The 17,465-nt window shown below is 45.4% G+C and overlaps 1 protein-coding gene across 2 annotated transcripts; it reads left to right on the top strand.

Annotated features, from left to right (window-relative positions):
• Positions 1-971: 971 nt before the first annotated feature.
• Positions 972-17,076, top strand: ENTPD6 (ectonucleoside triphosphate diphosphohydrolase 6). Of its 2 annotated transcripts, none has more exons than XM_075088552.1 (14): positions 972-1,046; positions 2,989-3,329; positions 4,696-4,772; positions 5,546-5,689; positions 6,848-6,923; positions 8,526-8,561; positions 9,741-9,829; positions 11,187-11,266; positions 12,191-12,255; positions 12,609-12,710; positions 13,185-13,325; positions 14,215-14,271; positions 15,285-15,397; positions 15,644-17,076. In XM_075088552.1, the coding sequence occupies exons 2-14, from the start codon at positions 3,071-3,073 to the stop codon at positions 15,731-15,733; spliced, it is 1,329 nt and encodes a 442-aa protein (XP_074944653.1). In that variant the 5' UTR covers positions 972-1,046; positions 2,989-3,070; the 3' UTR covers positions 15,734-17,076. The 2 variants fall into 2 exon arrangements, with proteins under 2 accessions (XP_074944653.1, XP_074944654.1); XM_075088553.1 differs by lacking the exon at positions 972-1,046 and adding an exon at positions 1,900-1,963.
• The last annotated feature ends 389 nt before the right edge of the window (positions 17,077-17,465 follow it).

Here is a 17,465-nt window from a genome sequence, read left to right as displayed (position 1 = left end):
CCTCACTCCCAAACCGCCCCTCCTCATTCTTCCAGACTGGGTGGAGCAGCAAGCTGCTGCAGAAGTAGTTTTAGCTGGTGAAAGACAAAATGATCTATCATAAAATTATGAAGGTTGGAAAAGACAGCTAAGATCATCAAGTCCAACCATCAACCCAACACCCCCAGGCTTCCTAAACCATGTCCTGAAGTGCCATGTCTACACATTTTTTTGACACCTCCAAGGATGGTGACTCCACCACCTCTCTGGGCAGCCTGTTCCAGTGCCTGACCACTCTTTCAGTAAAGACATTTTTCCTAATATCCAATCTACACCTCCCTGACACAGCTTGAGGCCGTTTCCTCTCGTCCTAGGTGGAAGAAGAGCCATTAAGGAAGTTACTCAAGCAGGAAAACTGCTAGAGGAACACGAGTCATGGAGAAATAAACAGAGCAGCTACCCGAGGGTGTTCTTTGCTCACATCTGCCAATGCTTTCTGCCTCAGAGCTGGACCAAAATTTGCAGGTGAAGAACTCTTGCTAGGGCTGGACCGCTCAAGGGGAGCAGGGAGTGTCTAGCAGTCCTGCCAGCCACCTCTTCGGTGACCTAATCACAGGCCTATGGGGCCTCTCCCTCGACTTGTACAGGCCCTGGGCTGCTCCACAGTGCGTTCGGCCGCGGCCGCCGCCGCCGCCGCCGCCGCCGCCTCCTCCCCCCTCTTCCTCTCGCACCTTTTCCTCACAGCTTTCTGGTTTTCTGGCATTTTACCCTTCTTTAAGCGCATTTTCCCCAGGGCGCCATCACTGAGGGGCTCTGCTGGGCCTTGCGGGGGGGGCGGGAAGGGTAGCTGCTGAGGAGCGGGCCAGCCCGGCCCCCCCTCACGGAGGAGCCCCCTCGGCCAACACCCGTCCCGGACACCGGGCGCAACGCCGCACCCCCCGTGCACGCGGCCATGCCGCACCCCGCCCCTCACCAGCCAGCCCCGCGCCTGCGCGGTGGGAGCGGCGGCCGCCGGCGGGGGGGGGCGGAGCAGCGGTGTCGCCATGGCGGGGCTGGCGGAGGCGTGAGTGAGTGAGCGCGGGTGGCGGGGCCGGCTGGCCGGGAGGGAGCCGCGCCGCGCCCCGGGGCGAGCGGAGGGCCGGAGCACGCGGGCCCGTGTGTGAGGGGGCGGGAGGGCGCTCCCTAGGCCGCGCCGGCGTTCACCCGCCTCCCGTGGGGTCCCCGCCCGTTCACCCTCCCCCGCGCAGGCGGAAAGCTGCTCCATTGCACCACATCTCAGCGTCTGCTGACTAAAGGCAGGGAAGAGTTAATCCGGTTGTGTTCAGGAAGACGGGGTAGGGGGTTTGGGTGCGCAGGCGGCGGCTCCCCCGTCCCCCTCATCCTCCCAGCCTCCCCTCTGCCGCCGTGGAGACCCCCGTCTCCTCAGAGGATCTCCTCAGAGGATCACCCGTTCCCTGCTGCTTTCCTCCCAGGCGGGGTTTTAGCTTTCGTGTAGCTGCAGTTGAGGCCTTTCTGGCACCGGCAAGATTGGAGTAATCGTCCTGTGTTTGTGCAGTATTTGCCGCCTACATCTTCGTGCCTGCTGATAGGAGCCAGAAAGATTTTTCATTTTTTGGCAATGCCAACGCCCTGATCTCTGTTTCATCACAGCCTACAGTTCCTTTTCCCCTACGCTGATCTGTTCTTCATGTGTATTTGCGCCTGCGGTTTTGCTTTCCTCCGTTTTTATAACACCTTGTCTTACCCATTTTTGGCAATATGCCGTAATCACCTTGAATTTAAATGCCCCCCCCCCATGCCTTCTGTACGCCTCTGGAATTTGCATCATCATCAGATTACATATGTGTCAAAACCTTGTTTAAATCAACTTCATCAATTGGTTTGCTTTCTCTTCTTCATTACGCTATCAAAAAAGGAAAAATATAATCAATTTGCTCCCCATAAGCCACCACTGACTGTTCTTTAATCGTCTGGATGATGTCACGTGAGTGCTTGTAGATTTATTGTGTTGTGCATTGCTGTGGTTTCTTTCCTGGTATTGGAGCTGGGGGGCACACTCTAATTCCCTGGATCTTCCATCTTGCCTTTTAAACACTGATTTTAAATTGCCCTTGTCCAGTCTCTGGCACCTCCTTCATCACCCAGGAGCTAACAAAGATACATGCAAACGATTCAGGTTGCCCAGAGAGGTGTGGGATCTCCATCTTTGGAGGTTTTCAAGATGCAGTTGGATATAGCCCTGAGCAACATGGTGGGTCCCCTTAGCTGTGCGTGCTTTGAGCAGGAGGTTGGATGAGAAACCTCTTGAGGTCCCTTCCCACCTTAGTTACTGTATTTAGCTTCTCTGAACTCTCCTTACTCTGTTCCTTCTTAGGCCTCAGTAGCAATGGGGAAAAGGTTTATGCAGCTTCATGTCTTAAAATTAGCTGTAAATCTCAATGATGCGCTGAAGGAGGATGGATATATACCTCCTGAACCATTGGGAAAGTAGCTTGTGGTCTTGTAGGCATCCAGCAGTCATGGAGGCATTTGGTGGTTAGGACAAGCAACACGGAAGAGAGGGATTTTTCTGCTAGGTCCAGATTTGCAGGTGAATCCCAGATTTTTGAATGCAGGATTCTACATTGTCCTACTGGAACAAATGAAAGCATTTAACTGCAAGTTTCCTTGGGTTAGTTGAGATAGATTTGAGCACTGAAGATAGTAGCTGGGATCTCAGTCCAGGTGCTGAAGGAGCTACAGGCATAAATCTTTCCACTTGCCAGCAGTAGTCTGTCACTCCTTGTGTGTGAGTTTTTTTTAACAGGCTGTTTGTTGCAGCGAGTTACTGCTTACTTTGACTATCACGCCCAACTTTCTTATCACAGGTCTAAACCGACTAACAGTTTTTAACTAACGCTCAAGTCAAGTTTACTCCTGTAAGTCCCTTATCAAATAACCATCATACTCTTACATCCCTTTAGCAGGTTTAGAAAATAAAATGTATCTTTTCTTTTCTATTGGATATAGGAGCGATATGGGAACCACCCGTTCTGTGTGAAGGACAAGAAGTAAAACGTTCAATACAGTGAAGAAACAAAACGTCTGATAAATGGAAGCCATGAAGATATCAAAGCGGTTCTTTGCTTTTGGGATTTTGGCATGCATAGCTATTTATGTTGCTTACATAAAATGGCACTTGGATTCCAAACCAGTCGTGGGAGCAACAGAAGGAGTGGCTGAAAGCAGGGGAGACAAACTGAACCATCAGGCACTGACCACAGATCTCTCAGTCTTTTATGGAATTATGTTTGATGCAGGAAGCACAGGAACTCGCATCCATATTTTTAAATTTACACAGCAGCCAAAAGGTATGGCCTGCTCATTGCAGGATAAATTAATTCTTCCATAACATATGGAGCAGATTTTTGATGATTCTTTTCTAGGGATTACTCGAACAAGCATGCTTCAGCTCTTTCTAGAGAGCCATCAAGACGTATATTATGATTTGAGTGTGTGGGTTTGGATGAAATTATGAAAACATTCAACAGAGAAAATGTGAATGTGAACTAAATAGCAGCTCTACCTTTAGAACAGTGCCTTGAAGAAGAGCAGTTTTTTATCACGCTGCTTGGTAGAAGAGAGGTTTATAAATTCTAACTTCCTTATTCCCCCAGGTTTTCACCTGCAGGTTGTTGGCTGTCTCCAGTTCCTGGCAGGGAACTGCTTCTCTCTGCATTTTCTGGTTTAGTGCCTCTTTGGCTTCAGTGTTGCATTTAAATTGCAAAACTTCACTGTTTGATTAAAATTGCTGTGTATTGCATCTGGACAGAAAGTATTGCTAAGAAGCGAGACAGAGCGTACATAAAAGCTTCAGTTTTCCTCTGGAGTCATAAGCTTCATTTGTTCAGGTCTTGTCAGCTCCTCTTTGTGAAACTCTTAAAGATGAAAGAACCTGTGTGGATGCTGTTAGTAGGTGATGTGAGGATGCTTTTAAGGATTAGCAGTGTAGTATATGGTGTGATTGGCCTGTGGAGAGCACCTTAGATTTGCAGAATGGGCTAGTGTAAGGCTTAGCCACCAAAGGCGATAAACTATAGTCCATGGATTTCCTTCTTTCAGTATATTCCCAGATCTTTGCTTCTTCCTTGCCTGCTTCTCTTCATACACAATTTCAGAATATATTGCAGGAAACTATGGAGTGTAGTTGGGTATAGGAGGAGAATGTTGTCAACCTCATGTTATCTTGCCTGCAGGTTCACATAGTTGTCTGTACTGTGGGTTTCCGAGATACTTAGGTCTGGCTTCCTCTGCTGCCATTGAAAATGGTGGTAAAGCTCCCACTGAGTTTTGCTGGTGTCAAGTTTGGCCAGAACAGAGCATGCTGAAATGTGGGGTCTTTGTTACCGGTGCAGTTTGAAAAACTGCACGTGGCAGGTGGAAGGGCTGAAAGAGAACTTTCACCCGTCTGGTGATTGTCTGATGTGCATGAAGAATTTGTGCACAGTGGACACCAGCACCTGAAAAACAGTCACAGCTTCTACAAATTATTTTCTTGGGAGCTAATTCCACAGCAAGGGCTGTATTTAAAGGTCAGGTGGCTGTTGATAGTTCTAGACAGAGGCTTCAGTTGACTTCAGTTAGCACATAATGATGTCATTTGTAAAATGTTTTTTTTGTGTGTGTACGCAAAATGATTTGTACTGCTGCTTATTTTGGAATACTGCTTTTGAACAGAGACTCCCAAATTAACCCATGAGACGTTTAAAGCACTGAAGCCAGGTCTATCCGCGTACGCTGATGATGTCGAAAAGGTAATTTTATTTCTGATACTGTAAAAGTATGTGTCCCAAAACCTCCTGTTCTTGATATGTCCTGCAAATCACATCTTGCTGAGGTACAGTATGCTGAACTGTCTCAGTTCAGGGAAGTGTCTCCAAATGATACAAGCCCACAGTAAAAGTTAGTCAACATGCAGAGGAGCAAGGAACCGAACACATCTAGTTCCGCTTGGTGACGTTGTTAATCAAGCACAGTGGATGTTTTTCCTATCTCTCCCTTAAGAATTTTGATGCACTTAAGAAAATTATGGAAGAGCTATGTTGGATTGGAGCACAGCCTTCCCCAAAAGTGACTAGAATTGGATTCTCAGGACAATAGCCTAAAAAACAGGCCAAGTACTAAGTGACTTCTCTCCTGTCTCGCTTACTTCTGGCTTGCAGGGATTTAGGGACTTCCTGAGCCAGATTTACACCCAGCTCATAGTGTTTTACTGGCTCCAGAGGCATTTTTTTCCCAAGGATTTGTAATACTGCCTTTTGAACCTTTTGTAGTCAAAAGATTCAGTAGCAGAGTTTTGTGTCACTGTTTGAACAAGTGACTTTTCCTGTGTGTTTTTGACCTGTTGCTGGATAATCCCCATTATATCCACCAGGTCTCAGGCTGTAGGAGACAGAGAGTCCTCCACCTTCTCCTGACCCCTTGTGATATTCACTTGTCTCTGCTCTGCTCACCATTTCACCCTTCCAAGAAAGGCAAATCCAAAGAGTTTCTAAGATGCCTTTTTTTATTCTTTCTCTGTTCACAGAGTGGCCAGGGAATAAAAGAGCTTCTGGAAGTGGCGAAGAAGGAAGTTCCTGTGGAGCTGTGGAAGTTTACTCCTCTGGTCCTGAAAGCCACAGCTGGCTTACGGTTGCTGCCAGGAGAGAAGGCTCAGAAGCTGCTGGATAAGGTACTATTCCTTGTCCTTCAGTTTGCTTTCCAGAAATTTTATAGCAAAATTTGTTCCCTTCCATGCAACACACTTGTTTATCTTCATGTACATGAGCCATTCCTGTCATTTAACCCTGAAAGCAGTGCAGAGCCACTTGATCTCAGATAGGGCTGAGGGGAGAAATTGTGTGAGTACAAGCACAGAGGAATGATGACAGCCTCCGAATAAGCCTGGAGGTGACGTATAGCATAACAAGTGTGATGAGATACTTGTAACAGTCACCACAGGCTTGTTCTTACTGGGTTTATGTGTTGGCAGTTTTGACCAGGATGCTGCTATTTTGAGAAAATCTCTCTGCTATTTGATTGGTCATGTTATCAGCCTGCTGCTGCAAGGTTGCTCCTTTATATTGATTGGAAAGAATGTAAATTGTATTTATAGGCATGAAGAATATATTTAATATTTTAAAATACTATAAAAATAAACAAAATATTATGTTCTAGACCTTATAGCTGCAGGATAAGTTTATGAAGTGTGCACTGAGTGCACTCTTTTTCTAAGCAATAATTGGAAGGAAGAACTGTGGTGCAGTTGAAACCAATGTCTATATTGTTCTCTGCTGCCTGCAAGCTGGCCTGTTCTTTTCCACACTGACTTTCAGCTGGAACTGCTGCAGTTGTTACTTTAGAGGACTCTGGAAACCTAGGGCTTTGCTACCTCATGTAGGATGTAGTGTAGAGGACCTCTAACAGCTACCATGCTCCTGTTGAAAATGCCGTTCCCTGGGACATTCCTGAAAGGCAGGTGTCCATCTCCTGCCTCTCCCGTGCATATATAATACCCTGTAGCTTGCCAGTTGCAGCAAAGTAAATTGGGTCCCTTCCATATCCATGCCCATCCCTTGTTAATGGCATTTCTGTGCAGTCTTCATGCTTGAAAACCCACACCTCCATCCCTGCCTCTGCACCAAACTGCAGAGCCAGCATGTATCACTGACCTTTTATAGCAGGGCGTAGGTTGATGCTTCTTGGGCATGTGAACTTCAAACGAAGTGGTGAGCAGCAGTCAGGATCTGGCCCAAGAAGAGGAGCAATTATGTAAAACTGGAGTTTTAAAAAAATTTGCTTTCCCGCTGAAAAAAGATTTCTCTGAGTGTAGCTTTTATTTGAACTACAGGTGAAGGAGATTTTTCAGGCGTCCCCCTTCTTCGTGAGGGACAACTGCGTGTCGATAATGAATGGAACGGATGAAGGTAGGCTAACTCGGGGAGACCCTTTCTGCAATCCTGGAGATTCTTGCTGCACTGTGACATGTCCCCACTCACTGTAGCAGTAACCCACAAGCAGTGGGTTTGACATGGTTTTATGCTGCCTCAGGCAGTGCCTGCCAAAGAGATGTTTTGCTACGTTTTCCAGTTTGAAGTCCTGAACTCTTGTCCTGATTCTCAAAGCTCTGAGTGTGGGCAGTTCCTGTGGGGTCAACAGGAAGCCACTGGGTATTCAGCACTTCTGGAAAGGTTTCTGAACATCTGCTTGTTGAGATGGTCTTCAATAACTGGTTTTGCACACCCTGCTCTTGACAGTGCTCATCAGAGCTTTCTGGAAGTATTTGGTCATAATATTAATTATAACTGATCTGATGAGTGTGACTGTGAATTCAGTCTGAAAGAATGTTTCATAGAGAAGAAAGTACATGCTGAAGGAAGTTGATGCTCGGCAAAAACCACTGAGGACAGAACCCAGAATCAGCCTTGATTTAAAATAATTTGAAGACACATGTCTGAATTCTAACCAAATTCCAACTGAGTGTTGAAATGTGTTTTAAATCTGCTTAGAAACCAAACTTTAAAATAGATTGAGCTGTTTGGAGCTGTTTGAGTTTCTTTTTTACTGCTTAATGGAAGAAAGACATTGTAATTCTCTCTGTTTTGTTTTAAAGTCATTAACAGCAGTGACAGCCTTGGTTCAGCCAAGGGTTGAACTGGACCACGTTCCCTAGTGTGCCTTCAGTTTTAACCACATGGATAAATATTTGAATTTGTTAATATAAGGCCAGTAATTAATCTAATTTATGGAGAGAAGGTTTATATTACAACAAGAGAACAGAAACAGTGTGGCCCACAAAAATACTTAGAGGAAAATAGGAAAAATTAGAACGCGGAAAAGATGAAAATTCTTAGTATTCAGAAGGAAAGTTGAGTGCCTGACATCAAAGAAAAGCTTACCAGTGGATGTTTTCCTAGAAAATGAACAATGTGAGTGTCAGTCATTTCCTTGTCTTTTAACTAAGGACTGAAGCCTTCGTGACTTCTCGCCTAAGTTTTTGATCTGTGAAATACAGAGTTCTCCGGGTATTTCATATATGGGGCTTCTCTTCCAAATATCACATAAGCTCCAGTATAGAAGGTTATTCTCTTTGTTCAAGGCATCCTATCTTGGTTTTTGACAGCTGTTGACTGTTGTGGGAACACTGGCTTTGGGGCAAGGTGGGTCAGGGGAGCTCAGCAGAGCTGGTCCTGTTCACCCTTCTTGAAGGTCCGTCCTGCTTAACTCTCAGTTATACATCCTTTGGGGGCTTTGTGTTGAAAGTCCTCTGGCTGTGAAAGGGGGCAAGGGAGCTTGTGGTAGATGGCCTCTGGTGTCTCTGTCTTTGTTGGATGATAAGTTCTGGTTTGATGTTTATTTTGGTTAGAAAATGCAGTTAAACTGTATGAGAAAACTTAAAATTGCCTCCAGCTAAACAGATCCTAAAGCAGGAAGACCTTGCAATGTGGCTCACCGTATTTGTTACTGTTGTTAGATAAAATGAAGTGGTATGATCTAACAGCGTGTATTCTGAATCTTTTCCTTATTAGGTATTTCAGCCTGGATCACAATAAATTTTTTAACAGGTATGTGTACATGAGCATGTGCATAAAGATATGACCAACACTGTGAAAATCATGCTGTTTTCTACCCCTGCATGGGATTTGCTCATTCATTGGTGTAAAGTGGGAGGAAGAAGGATCTGGGAATAAGTCAGCTGTTGTTTTTGGCCTGGCCTGTTTAAGTCATTAGGATTCTGGCCATTTACTTGACAGAGAAAGGAGTTAAATCCCTTTTCCTAGATGTTTAATGTAGCCTTTCTTTCAATTCCCTGTAGGGTACCAGAGCATTTTATTCCTTTTTAGAGTCTGCCACTAGCTCTGGCTAAATTTTTAATGTGGATATTCTAGACGTGCTTGGCAGCTGCACAGAATGAGAGAAAGTGCTATGCTACTTCCTTACAGATTTGTAACACAGAAATACCACAAGTGTTTACACTGCTGAGTTAGAAAAGGGTAGTTGAGGAGTAAAGTAAAGACTAAGCTGAAGCCCTCTCTGACAGTAAGTAAAGCAGTCTGCTGCCCGAGCGCTCTGTTCAGCACACTCAGTCTGTGGAGCAATCTGACAAGTGCTCTAAAGCTTTTAATGCTCATAGGAAATATCAGAAAGGTCAGAGATCTTCAAACATCAGCTATCATGAGGTATACTGAGGTACTTGGCACAAACTAGTCTTGTCAGGAAGGTGTATTTGAGGGATCTAACTGAGAACTGGATTTAAATGAGAAGAGAGTTCTGGGCTGGCAGCAGGAAGAATTCCAAGAGAGCTGAGTCTCTTAGGCCAGCTCTTTTCAGTCTGTCATCCCCTTGGCCATAGGAATCTGCAAAATATCACTAAGGGATATGGGAGATGTGGCCAAGAAAACCACATTCCTCTGTGTTACGAAGTGGTTACCAGAGTAGAGTTTGCAAAAGGGTCCTTGCATCCACTGAAGAATGTTTAGGAATCCAATAACCAAAGCTGCTGTAACTAGGGCATGAACATCCACCAGAGAAATAAGAGAAACACTGTTACTTGAAGATTTTCAGGTCACCCTGATAAAGCTAAAATAAGTGCCTGGTAGATGACGGTATAATTTAGTGCTGGCTGGAAGCTGACAGGTAGAGTTTGATTGTCCTCTTTCTTTACCACTGTTGTTCTGGTTTTGTTCCTAGTCAGTTTCTTACAGCACCCACCATGGCTTTCTCTGTTCTGTCACACATTTCAGGTAGCCTAGATGATCCACAGAAGAGAAGTGTAGGGATGCTGGATTTGGGTGGTGGATCAACACAGATCACCTTCCTTCCACGCACCGAGGTAATGTGAACATGCACACTGTTGGGAAATGCTGGTGCAGAAATCAGTAACTGCTCACGTTTATTTCCCTTGGAAACAGACCAAGAGTTTGTCAGTGTAACATGAAGCCATGCTTCTGACAGAAAAACCCAGGTCACGTGATCACATCTGCCTTGTGATAGTCGATCATGGAGACATTCACAACTCTTTGTCGGTCCTCTTACTCCACTCCATGGGTTGGTGGTGCATGTGGTGAATCTGCCAGGGCTGCTTTAGCTTGGGGAAAACACAGCATTTGCCTGAGTGTCTTAATCCTTGACTCTGTGCTGCTTGTAATGGAGAACTCGAAGGCAATGCTGTTAATGAATTCAAGTCCAACATTTGGCCTATATTGGGTTTTAAGAAGAATAAGATGCCTTCTCGATCCTTGTTTCTGGTTTTCCTGAGTTCACTCAGTTGCAGATGAATGCTAAGGAGCAACTGTTATTATGCAGCAAAAAACACATGCTGATGTTTGTCATCACATCTTCCTGTTGCGGCATTTTTATAGGTGTTCTGTGAGCTGGTAGCCCTGTAGGTGTGGATTCATAAGGCTCTCTCCTGAGCAGAGATACTGTTCACAGTAAAGCTGCACAAAAGCAGAGGGTTGGGATGCTGTATCTAGTGTCCCAGCCTGGGCTAATCAAGACATTGTGTTCTTACAGCAGAATGACAGGGGATGTGAAGAGTCTGGGATGTGGAAATTCTGGACTTAGAGATGGTGTTAAGATATGAGCAGCATGAATAGCATCATGACCTGAGCTTTGCTCCCCACAAACACGCTAGCTGTGCTGGTGCACTTGGGGAAGAGGTTGCAAAGTGCTTTAGATAACTACCCTTTCATTTCTTCAGACCACAGACAGGTCCTCGCTGTGTTCCTTGGCAAGCACAGTGATGTGCTTTTCCTCTGGCTTGTGGAAGTTCACAGCTGAATTCACTGAGTAGGAAGTTAATACGTGCCTGGCTTTCATATTATTTTGCACACAGTTTTCCCCAGTAGGGATCATGTGAAGAGGCAGTTGCTGTAGCCTCTTAACAAAAGCAGTTAAAAGCTGCAATAAGGATTCCTTTTTAATTAAAATAATTCTTTTATGCACCAATTTGGTGTGGATACAAATATAAATTTAACCAGTTTAGGCTCTGTCATGTGAAGACACTATTATAGCTCCAGATTTTGTGGTTGTCTTGTGTATCAAATCAAAATATTTGCAAATTCATCATTTCTCTCTGAACCATGCTAGGATTGTTTCACATTTTTCCTAATGTTTTGAAAGATTGTGTTGTGGATGTTTGCTGATGCTGGCAGAAACCTTGCAGTGATATCTTTTTCTCCCTCCAGGCAACTCTCCAGACATCACCAGCTGGCCATACAGCTTCATTTCATATGTTTAACAACACCTACAAGCTGTATTCGTACAGGTGAGTTGTGGGAAAGAGAGCATGCTGTACAAATAGCTTTCTATGAAGCCAGTGAGGTCTAGGTGTTTTGCTGAAGTGGGATCCTTGCAAATGAATACTGGGAAGAAGCAGAGAAACCTGAGCCATGTCATTGTGGTGGATTAACCTTGGCTGCTCACCAAGTGCCCACCAAGTTGCTCCATCATTCCTCTTCCATCAACAGGACAGGGGGAAGAAATGATGACAAAAAAGCTTGTGCGTCAATATAAGGACAGGGAGCTCACTTAGCGGTTACCATCACGGGCAAAACAGACTCGATTTAGAAAAGCTAATTTAATTCATTGCCAATTAAACAGTAGGATAATGAAAAATAAGGACAAAATCAAAAACACTTTCCCCACCTGTCCCTCCTTCCTAGGCTCAACTTCGGTCCCGATTCTTCTACCTCCTCACCACCGAGCAGCGCAGGAGGATGGAGAATGGGGGTTGCAGTCAGTTCATAGCGCTTTGTCTCTGCCATTCCTTCCTCCTCACTGTCTTCCCCTTTTTCCAGTGTTTTGGGTAGAGGAAAGCAGCTTCTTCCCACTTACATTTGCTGGGGGGTGTGTCTGCACTCAAAAAGAGCCAGTTCTGTATGCTAGAGGCTGTGCTGCCTTTGAGGAGAGTAGGAGGAATGTTAGGGGAATGCCTTCAGCATTCCTGGTTCTTCAAGAGCCAGATTACCATTGACAGCTATTGCCTGTGCTTTTTCAAAGAGAGATTATCCTTCTGGGTAGGTGTATTACAAGAGTGGGTTGTCACTGGTTCCCTTATATGCTTTAGCTGCTGACTTTGAGCCATTTTGCTGGGACCATGTAGAGGAGACTGGCATGTCCCAGCCAAGTTGTCAGTGGAATATCAGAGGAAGGATGTTTGTTGTTCACAGAGGCTTTTATCCCTTTGCAGTTACCTGGGACTTGGGCTGATGTCAGCAAGGCTCGCCATTTTAGGAGGAGTTGAGGGAAAACCCTGTAAGTTATGGGCATTCCTCAAGTCTTGGCTCTGAGCATAGGGTACGTAGCCCTGTTGTGGGGGGAGGAGTTGTCTGTCCCCTTCCCACTGGGCTCAAGGTTCCTGAGGGGTATGTGGACTCCTGTCACCATGGCTGGGTGCATTTGAGACGAATGCAGGAGGTGACACTGCTAGATCCCAGGAGGCCTGGATTCTTGCCAGCCCTGGGGGGGCATGGGACATCTGAGCTGTGACTGGGGCTTGGATGTGCCTTGCTGAGGCAGTGGGACAGTATGGAGCAGGGCTGGGGGTGATGGATCTGAAATTATCTCCTTATGTTTTTCCCTAATGTGGCTCTGTTTTACTTCTGCAGTAGGAGAAGGGGAGGAATTGATCAGCCCTTGTTTGCCACCTGGCTTCAAATCTGAATGGCAACATGCTGAGATAGTGTACAAAATTAAAGGACAGAAGGCAGGTATAGTGATTTATCCCTCCTCCTATCCAGGCCAGCATGCTATTAGCAGAATAAATTATATACTCTCAGCTTCTTGCAAAGACACTAGATTCTCTGTTTACTGTTCTGTCTGGCTCCTCTTGATGTGCTGTTGAAGAGATTCTGCAGCTCTCTCCTCTTGTGCCATGGTGTGTCCATCCAGTCAGTAAAGTTGCTTGTAGTAATGCAAATGGAGTTGAGTGATCCCTGAACCAGTCTTTCAGAATTCTTCTGCCTGAAACGATGTTGTCCATCTCTGATCTGTTGCATACTTAGTCCCAACCTGAGGATGGTAAGTGTTGCCACTGGAAGAAGATGCAAATTTCAGTTCTCTGTGAAGAGCTTACAAAGGGCTATTGTGCAAAAGGGAGCCTGTTTCCTGGTAGATCCTAAATAAATTTTACGTATATTTAACTCTCTGCCTATAATATGCGGGGTTTCTTTGCCTTCTTTTAGGTGAGCATCTGTATGAGTCTTGTTCTAGGAAAGTGGCAAAGATGCTTTACAGAAAAGTGCATAAAGCTGAGGAAGTGAAGGACTTGGATTTTTACACTTTCTCTTACTACTATGACCGTGCAGCAGAGGTTGGTCTCATAGGTACGTTTGTTCCTGTTTTCGTTTCATTTTAAATGACAAGTTGTGGAAGAAATGGTAACATTTATACACATCATAATGCTTTGGTATGTTGTCATGGAACTTAAGTCTTTTGTTACACTGCTCTGCGGCATTGGTCTCAACAGGGTATTGAATACTATTTAATTTCTGTAGAGAAGGGACTGGGGCTGTGAAATAGGACCTGCAACTTCTGGTAATGGTTTTTAAACAGTCTGCATTTCAGAAATTTTTGTTGCCTGATTAACTCTACCATCCAAAATAGGAAAAAGCCCTCGTACTAATAAACAAATTTCTTGTGCGGCAAAGCAGTAAAGTGATCTTGTGTGATTTGTTTCACTGACCTTTTTAGATGCAATGAAGATTTTCAGATAATTCCACATGTATTCAGAATGCATTCTATCTGTTTTCCAGTGGCATGCTGGTGTACAGAAGGCTGTTGTGTTCGGTGGTGGAAAGCAAATGATGAGATCTCAAGCTAGTTTGGACAAACATACCTTTGTTTTCAGCCACTTTGTTTTACAAATAGTTTAAGATTTAATGTGTCACAGAGCACCACTGCCTTGTCAGATCTGGTCAAAGGTGTTAGACTGTGTCTGGGCATTACTGGGTAGGTCAGCACAGTCATGGGGGCAAGGTGGGACAAGGCTGTAAACTGTGTTTCTTTTGGAAATGAAGCTAAAAGTTCTTCATAAAATAAGGCTTTTCATCCTCTATTAAGAATCTTTTAAAGGTTCTTTTACCTTTAAAGCAAGTGTGAGTTTTGTCATTGATTTCAGTGGATCAAGGTTCGATTTCCAAACAACTTTTATGACTTGAATCTACAATTGCCTTTATACAGAAACCATAAAAGACCATGTGGTTTTTTTTTTAGATAAAGAAAAAGGAGGAAGCTTAACCGTTGGTGACTTTGAAATTGCAGCTAAATATGGTGAGTAAAGTACAATCAAACACACACTAGTAAGTGTGTGTAAATGAATACCCAGGTGGCAAATGTGTGACATGCTAAGAAACGTGATCTTTTTGTTTTACTGAGCACCCCACTCCATAGCATCTTGCCAACAGTACCGCTTATTTTTTAAAATCTCAACTATTTTTATATTAATTCTTGCTTTTGCAGCCCACATAAAACACATCTCGTAATACTTCTATATCAAAACTCTCTCAAGCGTTACTAATAAACTTGCCAGCTAACAGTTGTCCTGAAGTCAGGCCTTCAAAATAGATGTGGGGGTTCTTATCCTGTTAGCGTACCTGTTCTAATCTGGTTTAATTTTCTTCCTGTCTCAAGATTTGTTCCTATGCTTGATTGTTCATAGGAAAAGGGGGAAAACCGGTTCATAGCTTTTCACTTCAGCGGCAGCAGAGAGAACTGCCTATGCATATTTACAAATGTAAATATTCTTTTCTTAATACCACAAACTCAGGCTTTGGTCAGACTGACATGGAGCGCTTTGGTAAACACTGTGAATGACTGAACAATTGTTTCAGTTCTGATTTCTGGACTACTGTGTGTGTAATTCATCCTGAGAGAGGAAGTAGGTTTTACTTTGGTTTTGTCTGTTCTTTTTCTTTTCTTTTAATCTTTTTTTTCCCCTTTGTTTTTGTCAACATCTGTTGAGTGCTTATGCTTGAGAAACATAATACACCTGAGGTTGCTCAGATTTTTAAAGGCTTCAAGTAGATAGAAGAAAAGTTGGAGGCCCTTTTCATCCCTTCCCAGAGAGATACAAGAAACTCAGCTGTCTTAGGGGGGAGGCAGAATGCCTTTATCGTCCTTCCAGTGTGCCAAAGCTTTTGTGCTTCTGCCATGTGCATGTCATTTCAACCGCATTGTAACAGGTTGCATCACGGTGCAACTCAACTGACAAGAGGTGTTTTATGTATTCATTTGAGGTTTTTCAGAGCTGGGCTGGTGCTAGATGCTGTTTTCCTTCTCTTTAGTGTGTAAGACCATGGAAATCAGCCCCGGAAGCAGCCCTTTTCTCTGCATGGATCTCACGTACATCACCTTCCTCCTGCAAGAACTGGGCTTCCCGAAGAGCCAAGTCTTTAAGGTGATGCACAAAATGGGTTGCTGGGGAGAGTGGGCAGGAGGGTGCCGGGGCATAAGTGATCATACCAGTGGCTCAGTCCTTGATTTGCCGTCTTACTACAACACATGCTCTATGATTGCGGATGGAGGGACACTGTACCCATGGTGGTGATAACCAGTTGTGGTAACGTTCAGCACTGTATTCACCTTGCCTGCTTCTCCTTCTCCCAAAGAACTGTGTTTTAACTTTTTTGTTTGGCTTTTCCAGCTTGCCCGGAAAATTGACAATGTTGAAACAAGCTGGGCATTGGGAGCCACTTTTCATTACATCGACTCACTCAATAGACTGCAGTACTAAAGCTCCCTGAAGGTGACTTTCAGGAGTCTCAGTTTTTGGAAGCCCAGCACAGGAGAATCTGTTGAAGGGCCTGCTTTTGGCTTCTGGAGTCCTTTGGGGGGTCATCATAAACTAGGCCCCTTTCCTAGGGGCCCCTTGGCAGGGGGTGGGAGCCCTGCCAAGTCCCCTCCGTCACGCGCTCTATTTTACAGTGCAGAGTGCAACAGTATCTAAAGAATAAGCCTTGATTTGACAGCATCTTCAGTCAGCTTGATGTAAAACTTGATCATTGTTGAAGGAAAACCAGGACTCTGCGGGACATCTATGATCTCTATGAGAAAAACACACCTTTTTGGAATATGCCTGTACTACGTGCTCGCACTGTGCTGAAGTCGCTGTAGGGAACGGTCGCTCCAGAAGGAACTCTTTACTGTCCTGATTTCAGGGTATTTCTTCCTGTTTGTCAGCAGTTTTCAGTGATGATTTTTATTTTACTACTTCCGTGTTCAAAGGTGAACTTGTGCGTGTGCATGCAAAGGCAGCGTGTTTACACAGATGTGCTACTGGTGGGCAGCGGCTTTGAAATGCAGCGTGGAAGTCTCAGCTCTTCTTTCCACTTGCTGAACTAGAAAAGCTCAGGAGCACTCTAGAAACCAGATATGGACTTATGTTGGTTCCCTGGCTGTTGGGAGATGGATGGTGGAAGACAACATCAGCTTTGCTGGATATAGAAGAGCAAGGTCTGGGAATTGGGTACAGGACTAAGGATGGATTTGACAGTTCTAGAATCGGTCAGGGTAAGATCGATGAACAAGACTCAGCCACAAAAATAAACCCTGAGCACAGCTTATTGGACTTCACAGACATCTGTGCCTTGGCAAGGTTGATGCAGGGCCCAGGATGAATGCATTTACATGCTGTTTTGGGTGCCGCTTCCTGCAGATGCATCTCACTTTGATAAATGAATGTATTGTGGTTGCACTGAGCTGTGGCAGGGTAGCTGCAATGCACCACTCCAACAGTGTCCTGTATGTGGGCTGGAAGTGATCTCGGAGGCAGTGGGAGCTGGGGACGAACTGCTGTGCTATTTGTAATCTAGTTGTGGAATTGTGTTGTATTTGTATGGATAGTTAGAGCAGACCTGAGTGGTCTTTTGGGGACGCAAAAGAGCCCAGCCTTCCGGAGAGCTGGCACTGTGTGCCCTGACTTGTGGGCTCTTGGCCACAGCCTCATCCTTTCCCTGGGGCAACAAGATGTTTTATGGTGGTGTGTGGTGCTGCGTGGCTCCTGGCTCAGCAGCTGGGTGTACAGGGGACACCGGAGCCCCACTGTACCAACAATAAAACCCCAATTTAAAATGAAAATGTGGTGGTGTGGCTTTTAGCTCCAGAGCCTCCAGGGTCAGTGGCTTGAGAAATGAGTGTGCTGATGCCATCCCTGTCCCCTCATGCCATCGCAGTCCCTCCACCACACTTGTCTCTCTATGCCACCCCTGTCCCCACAAGCCGTTCCCAGCCCCACATGGCATCACAGCCCCAGCTGCCGCCCCTGTCCCCACAAGCTATCCCCATCCCCTCACACCATCTCAGCCTCCTGTGTTGGCCCCTCAGGCTGTCCCCGTACAACGTCCCGGTCCCCACACACCACCCCCGTCCCCATCAGCCCGCCGCCGCGCCCGGGGCGGGCGGCAGGGCGGCGGCAGCCCCGGCCCCCCCGCCCCGCATCGCGGCGCGGCCCACCCCGGCGCGGCGGG

The sequence above is a fragment of the Phalacrocorax aristotelis genome, chromosome 3 (assembly GCF_949628215.1).
Source record: "Phalacrocorax aristotelis chromosome 3, bGulAri2.1, whole genome shotgun sequence".
NCBI lineage: Eukaryota > Metazoa > Chordata > Aves > Suliformes > Phalacrocoracidae > Phalacrocorax > Phalacrocorax aristotelis.
Note: the sequence above shows the minus strand (reverse complement) of the source record. Positions and strands in the feature narration are given on the sequence as shown.

Coding starts and splice junctions, on each gene's coding strand:
- ENTPD6 (XM_075088552.1), top strand. CDS start 3,071: ATGGAAGCCATGAAGATATCAAAGCGGTTCTTTGCTTTTGGGATTTTG. Junction 8,562..9,740: donor CACAATAAATTTTTTAACAG/GTATGTGTACAT, acceptor CACACATTTCAG/GTAGCCTAGATGATCCACAG. Junction 14,272..15,284: donor TGAAATTGCAGCTAAATATG/GTGAGTAAAGTA, acceptor CCTTCTCTTTAG/TGTGTAAGACCATGGAAATC.